The sequence below is a fragment of the Pundamilia nyererei genome, unplaced genomic scaffold, assembly GCF_000239375.1.
Source record: "Pundamilia nyererei isolate P.nyererei 1_Seehausen unplaced genomic scaffold, PunNye1.0 scaffold00447, whole genome shotgun sequence".
NCBI classification, from domain to species: domain Eukaryota; kingdom Metazoa; phylum Chordata; class Actinopteri; order Cichliformes; family Cichlidae; genus Pundamilia; species Pundamilia nyererei.
The window spans coordinates 155,603-163,457 of record NW_005187848.1 but is presented as its reverse complement, the minus strand read 5'-3'; the positions used below and the strand labels follow the sequence as shown (position 1 = coordinate 163,457).

The 7,855-nt window shown below is 47.9% G+C and overlaps 1 protein-coding gene across 1 annotated transcript; it reads left to right on the top strand.

Annotated features, from left to right (window-relative positions):
• The first annotated feature begins 219 nt into the window (after window positions 1-219).
• snrpb (small nuclear ribonucleoprotein polypeptides B and B1) lies at window positions 220-6,789 on the top strand. The gene is made up of 7 exons (XM_005753656.2): window positions 220-361; window positions 3,822-3,973; window positions 5,271-5,382; window positions 5,467-5,619; window positions 5,701-5,830; window positions 6,435-6,566; window positions 6,650-6,789. The coding sequence occupies exons 1-7, from the start codon at window positions 359-361 to the stop codon at window positions 6,688-6,690; spliced, it is 723 nt and encodes a 240-aa protein (XP_005753713.1). The 5' UTR covers window positions 220-358; the 3' UTR covers window positions 6,691-6,789.
• The last annotated feature ends 1,066 nt before the right edge of the window (window positions 6,790-7,855 follow it).

Here is a 7,855-nt window from a genome sequence, read left to right as displayed (position 1 = left end):
GATCTCAGACCAGCAGCCAGCTGTTTGGTGATTCAGTATCAAAGTGAAGCTGCTTCGCTGACTGCAGAAGATTTCTTTATTTTAATGACGTCAGAAAGCATGTACATGCAAACAATCCGTGAGCGGTGAACGTGAAACTTTATTTGAACTTGTTAACGTTAATTAACGTGATTAACAATTTCAGTCTTCGCGCAGGAACTTTTTGTTCCTCGCACAGGGGGAATCTTTTCGGCGTTGCCACAGTTTCCGGTCGGCTGTGCGTCATTTCCTGTAGTTCCTGTTAAAGGCGGCCTGGCGGGATCTCCGCGGGTCTGAATTTTTTAATCCGGTGTGAATCAGAGCCATCGGAATCGCAAACATGGTGAGTACCGTTTCCGGCGATGGTTCGGGTCCCTGTCGCTGCGGACAGCGCGGTATCGTTTCAGTTACCGCTCATTTAACGGTTTACATCGGGGAGAGGGAACGTCGCACAGACGTCAGGGAGGCGGGGGGTGTTATTGATCAGACCCGGCTCTATCATCAATGCCGAGTTCGAGTCCACCTCGGGGCGTAACCGAGACCTGGGGTTCCGGGGGCAGAGTCCGGATTTTACCGGGACACTCTTCTGGTCTCCGTGCCGGTAGGCCTCATCTTCCCGAGCTGCTGGAGTGGCGCACACGATGAGCGAACTCGGTGGCAAACAGAGAGGCTAACGGCTAACAGGGTCGAGCTAACTTTATTGAAATAACTATATTTAACTTGTGCTACAGACAGGTCATAGGTCAGAGTGGTGCACTTTTATTGGGAAAGGGGCTTGCAGCATTGGGTGGCTGTAGCTTAAATAAAATGGTAAATGGCCTGTATTTATATAGCGCTTTACTAGTCCCTAAGGCCCCCTAAGCGCTTTACATATCCAGTCATCCACACATTCACACACTGGTGATGGCAGCTACGTTGTAGGCACAGCCACCCTGGGGCGCACTGACAGGAACAAAGCAGGGCATGGGAAGGTTGCTGGTTCGATCCCTGCTGCTCCAGTCCAGCTCCATGAATAAAGACCATCTCTGAATCGAGGAGGGGGCCTAAGGTTACATCTTTCGCCATCTTACAATGCTGTGATTGCAGCCATTCCCCAACTCTCTGTAAATGGTACTCATGGCCATTGATCAGTGGGTTTTGGTTAGTGGTTGTTGATCAATGGTTATGAGAATTTGCATAATTATGATTAAGGAACTGAGCACTCAGCCCATTGTTCTCTCAGTGGGCTGGTTTCAGTCATGCAAATGTACCGTTTACAAGATTGAAACCTGCAGTCAGCTGAGACTGAAGAAGTCACTTGGATGAGTGATGAAACGTTTCTCCCACAAAACACTACGTCCAGATGAACAGAATCAACTTTTGGAGACTCCATGAATAAAGTATTATCAATCAGCCTGCAGGTTAGATGGAAGACACTATCTAGAGTTCTACTGTTTTATTGATATGTGCTGACCCTTTATTATGAAAGCACCTGTGTGCTCTAACACCTTATCGACCCGTGCTGACACAGGTTACAGGTGAATTATTCTTCAGTTCTGCATTGTAACTTAAGCCATAACCTGATGTGCACCTCCTGAGAAATGTAACTACACATTGGGTTGGCATAAACTTGGCGTGTAAGGTTGCGGTGTAGGAATAAAAGGAGTGTACAGTAACATCAGTTAGAACGTAGCATTCCCACAGAAGTTGAGCTTCAGTTTACTGTAGTCTCTGTTAGTTCAGCAGGGTTTTATTCTGAACCGGTGGGACAGTGACCACTTTCCTTCTTGTCCCGGTCACAGTTTGAGCTTTGTTTCTGTCATTGTCTAAGAAGCTTAGAAAGAAAAGCGCCTGGACTTCTTTAAGTTGCTTGAAGACGTTTCACCTCTCATCCGAGAAGCTTCTTCAGTTCTAGAGTCAAATGGTGGAGAGTCCCAGATTTAAACCCCGTGGGAGTTTCCCCCCCAAAGAGGGACTAATAATAAAAATAATGTACACTTTTTATTGATCCCCGTGGGGAAATTCTTCTCTGCATTTAACCCATTCACTCAGTGAAGCAGTGGGCAGCCACCAGTGCAGCGCCCGGGGAGCAGCGTGTGGGGATGGTACCTTGCTCAAGGGTATCTCAGGGTAGCCGTTCAGGGGATTCGAACCCCTGACCTTCCGATCATGGGGAAACCGCTTATAGGGAAGCGCTGTATAAGGTTCCCGTTATTGATGTTTGGGTGGTTGACCGGAACGGATTTTCTCCTGTCACTTTCTCGTCATCCCTGACGTGCTCTCCGTTGCAGTGTTGCCAACTCCTCAGTAAGGAAAATCGCTATTGGTTGTCCTAGAAGTCGCTAAATGACGTCATCGCCTAATTTGCATAATTGGTCATGCTAATCTAATTGTAACCTATGTTGTTGGAGAGAGAAATAACATCGTGGAAGAGACATAAAGTGAGTAAAAAACGTCCTAAATGCATTTAGAGTTTATTTAGAACTACAAATTAAATTTCTTTTAGCAATTATTGGGTTTTTTAATGTCACAATTCCAACCCTGCTCCTTTACCCGGGCTTGGACCGGCAAAAGTGACCCGAAATAGGCGCTCTGGTGGAATTACTTTGTGTGTGTGTGTGTGTGTGTGTTTATAAGTAGTTTTAAACCTTGTGATCCACAAAACAGCATAAGAGTAAAAGAAGAACTGACTGCGTTACAGCACCCGCTGCTTGTTGAAAGTAAAAGCGATAAGCGTTTTCACGTGTTTTTTAGCAACTTTTTTCAAAAAAAAAAAACTCGCTAAAGGGTCTGAAAACTCTCTAAATATAGCGACAAAGTCGCTAAGTTGGCAACACTGCTCCGTTGTTTTTCCCCTGCTAATTTTAGCATCACACGGCACAGCTTCTGTATCACGTGGTATAAGGCTCCGCCCTTGTCATTTGTTGAGCAGGAAGAGTGAGCGCTTGTTTTCATGCAGAGTACGTCCCGGATCAAAATGCGGTACAGTCGTCGTCTTTTTTTCTTTTTTTTAAATGGTTGTCATTTGGAAATAAGATCGCACATAAGTATGAATCGAGATCGCAATTTTCTAACGAATAATCGTGCAGCCCTACTGTTTGGTCTCTCCAATGTAGAGGTCTGGGCATTCCTCGCTGCACTGTACAGCATACACCACATTGTTAAGTTTGTGTTTTGGAGTTTTGTCTTTGGGACGAACCACTTTGTGTCTGAGTGTCTTTCTGGGTCTGAAATACACCGGGATGTCGTGCTTGGAGAAAACTCCTGAGTTTCTCTGATACACTGCCTCTTTCGCTTTTCTTTCCAAGCTCCTTAGACTACGATGACCTGAATGGCTGAGAACCTTCACAGACATATTTCTGTCATCAAAGGAAGTTGTTCTGTTAGGTCTGTCTTGTGGAGGTCCCCTCAGCTGCAGTTGCCTTGTAATGCCTTGTGCCTTGCTCTCATTGGCTGGTTTGGTTGCTCACCTCAAAGCTGTGAAGTTCAACTTGGGACCGCCCACTTTGTTTTTGTTTCTGGCTGAATGCCATTGGGCGTCTCATCACTGAAGCACGTTGCCCTTGAGGTGAAGACACGTAACCTCTGATATGCTGATGGGGAGCCCCTGGTTTCTGACCCCTTACCTGTCTTAGCTCTGAGAACTGGAGACTTTCCTGAGGAGTCTAAAAGAAGATGTTGATGATGGAACTGGCGTGTCTCTTTGATTGGTCAGATGCTGATAATATTGATGTTTTTGATGAGGGTATTGATAATGTAATGTGGTGGCTCCAATGGTCAGTCATGATGATGATGTAACACAGCCCCTCTTTCTGATTGGTCAGACGGTGGGGAAGAGCTCAAAGATGCTGCAGCACATCGACTTCAGGATGAGGTGCATCCTGCAGGATGGGCGGATCTTCATCGGCACCTTCAAGGCCTTTGACAAACACATGAACCTCATCCTGTGTGACTGCGACGAGTTCAGGAAGATCAAGTAAGTGATCTGGCTCCACCTATACACTGGATTAAGGGGTGGAGCTACAGGTGTTAAAAGTCACACAGAGAAAACCAATCGAACCAGAGGCTGCATGTCACTAGCCAGGGTTAACTCTGGGTTTTATAAGGTGTCTTCCACAGACAGCGATCCCTGTGAGTGTAATCTGATACAGTCACATAAGTGTCTGAGCTGAAGCAGCAGAAACTGGTGATTTTTGGCACAGAGCGGGAAAATAAACATTTCAATTACAGAGAATGATTTGTCTGAGCGTGCTCAGTGCTGTTCTTTGTTTCTAAGGTGATGGTTGCACATCAGACCGGGGTAGCTTTAAACTGTATCCATGGAAACATTAAAGCTTCCTGTCCACATCTTGATAGAGACAGAGTGCACACACCTGAACACCTTTTCAACCAATCACATTCATTCACCCTGATCTGATTTCATCTTTGCAACTGAACGACACAAGGGGTGTCCAAATTCATGGGCTGCATCCTCCTGAGGACGTCACAGCGACGCGCCGTTTTTTGAAGGATGGGTCGGGTGTGTCCTTTGTGGCCCACCATATCCCAGAATTCATAGCGTGGCCCAGCCAATTGCAGTTTCCAACAATGGCGACCGCTACTAAGTTTTAATTTTACTCTTATTACTCTTTCTGGGTCACAAAATAAACTTTGAAGATATTTTCAGGCGAGAAAGTAGCTGTGTAAAATCAAATATCTGCTCGGTTTATCAAGACATCACATATTTGCAAAACTGCTCCAACGTTTTCGGCGACGTCTGCTACCCACCAGCTCGATGTGCCAGGCAAACTCCCGGCACATCGTTTTCAGATCACCGCCGTCTTTCGCTACTCAGGTCAAACATGATATATAAGTCACTTAGATAACTTGTTTTATTTGTTCCTGAGTAAATCAGTTTGGCTGAGATCAAAGTTATTAGATTTTAAATAAAACTTTAATAATCCCCCCGGTGGGTTCCTCCGGGGTTTTCACACAGCTGAATAAACATCAAACAGAAAACGGATCAAACAGACGTGTGAGACGGTCGAGAGTTTACTCCAGTGTCCTGTTATGTTTCAGAAAGCAAGGAGCAGACGGCCGAGGTTATTAAACTCCTGTGAGTCAGCAGTGACGCTAATGTGAAGGCTAGACCGCTCCATTTCACAGCCTCGCACTTCCGGCGTACCCGACCTTCTTAGGACCCGGCCCACGTAGACCGCGAAGGCCGGGTCCTCAGGAGGATGCAGCCCATGAATTTGTAACCACACCGTGACTAATTTCTGGGTGTTTTTCAGGCCAAAGAACTCGAAGCAGCCGGAGCGTGAGGAGAAACGTGTTCTGGGTCTGGTGCTGCTGAGGGGGGAGAACCTGGTCTCCATGACAGTGGAGGGCCCGCCCCCTAAGGACGTGAGTGGCCCCTGCGGGAGGAGCTTCGTGAAACTGTGTTTGTTTGTGTTGAATTAATTCTGACCTCTGACCCCTCTCCTACAGACGGGAATCGCTCGTGTCCCATTGGCAGGCGTGGCAGGAGGGCCAGGCGTGGGGCGGGCAGCAGGTCGCGGCGTTCCCGCTGGTGCTCCGATGCCTCAGGCACCAGCTGGCCTTGCGGGGCCGGTCAGAGGTGTGGGCGGACCATCGCAGCAGGTAAATATGGTGATGCCAGCTGGTCTCAGTGTGTGTGTGTCTGAGCACGCTCAGTGATGACAGTTTCCTGTGTTTGGGCAGGTGATGACGCCGCAGGGTCGAGGGACGGTTGCCGCCGCAGCAGCAGGCGCCAGCATCGCTGGGGCGCCGACCCAGTACCCACCTGGGCGAGGAGCCCCGCCCCCCATGGGCAGAGGAGCCCCACCTCCAGGTCAGTGATGTCACTGTAAGACAACTTGGCAACAAGACCAAGTTTGATATGATGTGATGTTTCTTTAAAAACAAATAAAATCCCAAGAAGCTACAGGTGAGGCACCAGGTGCGTTCAGATTCCTCAGTCATGTGACCTGCAGTCTCCTCATGGTGCTGCAGTGGTTCCTTTGTCACCTGTAGAGAAGGAGACCCTGAACCTGTAGTTTGTAGCGCTGACCATCAGAATGTGACCTGCATAAACAAAATCACAGCAGAAGGAGAAATCAGTGGGAGGAGTCAGATGTGGGTTCGTTAGTCCGTACTCTAGGTTTCGTAGTTTAAACATGGCGGGCATGCAGCGTCAAGCTGAGGAGTCTGTTGGTGCGGTCGTTGCTCCTCTCCTTTTCTTCACCTGGAGACTGAGTGATCACCTGCCCAGGTGTGAGGCTTCTGCTCTGTGGCCCTCTGTGAGCACAAGGGGAGGAGCCTCTTAAACAAAGCGCTGCTCAGTGATCATGTGATCAGTGATCATCCTCTTCATTATCAAGAATCGGTTTACTCTCTTACAGGGTCAGCTGTTCCCTGATGATTGGTCCATTTTAATCTCTCCCCCCTCTCTGCAGGTATGATGGGACCGCCCCCTGGCATGCGACCACCGATGGGTCCTCCAATGGGCATGCCACCTGGTCCGGGTCGCGGCGCTCCAATGGGTATGCCCCCCCCAGGCATGAGGCCTCCTCCGCCGGGCATGAGAGGTAAGATTTCACTCTGGAAACACCCAATCGGATCACATCGTGGTATTTATCAGACCAATGTGACTTGTGCTCTGCTCTTTCAGGACCACCTCCTCCTGGGATGAGACCTCCCCCACGGCCCTGAAGAGGCTCCACCCCTTCACACACACCTGTTGTATAGATTTTTTTTTTTTTTAAACTTCTGGTTTGTGTTTTTTTTAAATAAAGTTTTTCAGTGTGATTCCACTTAGTTTGTGTAGTTTGTATGGTTATCACTTCAAGAAGCCAATTAGAGCCTAGGGGGTGTCAGCAGAAGGCGGAGCCTGTGGCGTCTGAGTGCATTGCAATCATCCCTTTTGCTCAGGAAGGGTTCTCACTGAGAGACGTGCTCCAAAGTATCTGCATGGCAACGATAATCAGCTGTTCCAAACACTAAGGAAAGGAGCTTCAGTGCTTCCTTTAGATCAGCGGTGGGCAACTCCAGGCCCCGAGGGCCGGTGTCCCTGCAGGTTTTAGATGTGTCCTTGAACCAACACAGCTGATTTAAATGGCTAAATTAGCTCCTCAACATGTCCTGAAGTTCTCCAGAGGCCTGGTAATGAACTAATCATGGGATTCAGGTGTGTTGACCCAGGGTGAGATCTAAAACCTGCAGGACACTGGCCCTCGGGGCCTGGAATTGCCCACCCCTGCTTTAGATGAAAGTATTAATTCGGTCTCCAAAGTCAGTCCATGGCTGTGTCCCAATCCAGCGACCGCACACTTCGAGTACGCATTTTGAGACCTATTACGTCACAGCGACGACGGCTATTTGTACTCCAAATGCGCCGTCCATTTCCCCAAATTTGAAGTGTGGTCCAGTGTATACTTCCTGGTCCCATATATCCCACGATTCATAGCTGGGTGTGGATAATTTAGCCGAAAAATACGGCAGAAGCGGAGCGGCCGAAGAGTGAACTTTCAAAAGTAAGTACCAAACGGACTTTAACGTGTGTTTGAACGAGCTGACGGTTCACTCGTTAAGCTGAAAGAAAGATGCTTTAATCACAGCAGTCACACATGTGTCCACTGTACCATCTGGAACTCTTCTTGTTTCGTAATAACACAAACACTAAATCCTCCTGTTGTGTAGCAGTGTGTACACCTGAGACTGCCACCTGTCTGTCTGTCCTGCACTCTCTCTCTGTTTCTTTCTCTCTGATTGTGGAATAAAAGTATGAACATGTGTTTATAAGTTACACTTGTGTCTGAATCCTGCAGCTTATCACACATTTGATTTCCATGTGTGACGACTGCAAGTGTCCAGAGTG

What these genes read in the sequence shown, in the direction of transcription:
- snrpb (XM_005753656.2), top strand. An exon ending in GACGAGTTCAGGAAGATCAA is followed by an intron (nt 3,974 to 5,270) that starts GTAAGTGATCTG and finishes GGTGTTTTTCAG; the next exon opens with GCCAAAGAACTCGAAGCAGC. An exon ending in CAGAGGAGCCCCACCTCCAG is followed by an intron (nt 5,831 to 6,434) that starts GTCAGTGATGTC and finishes CCCTCTCTGCAG; the next exon opens with GTATGATGGGACCGCCCCCT.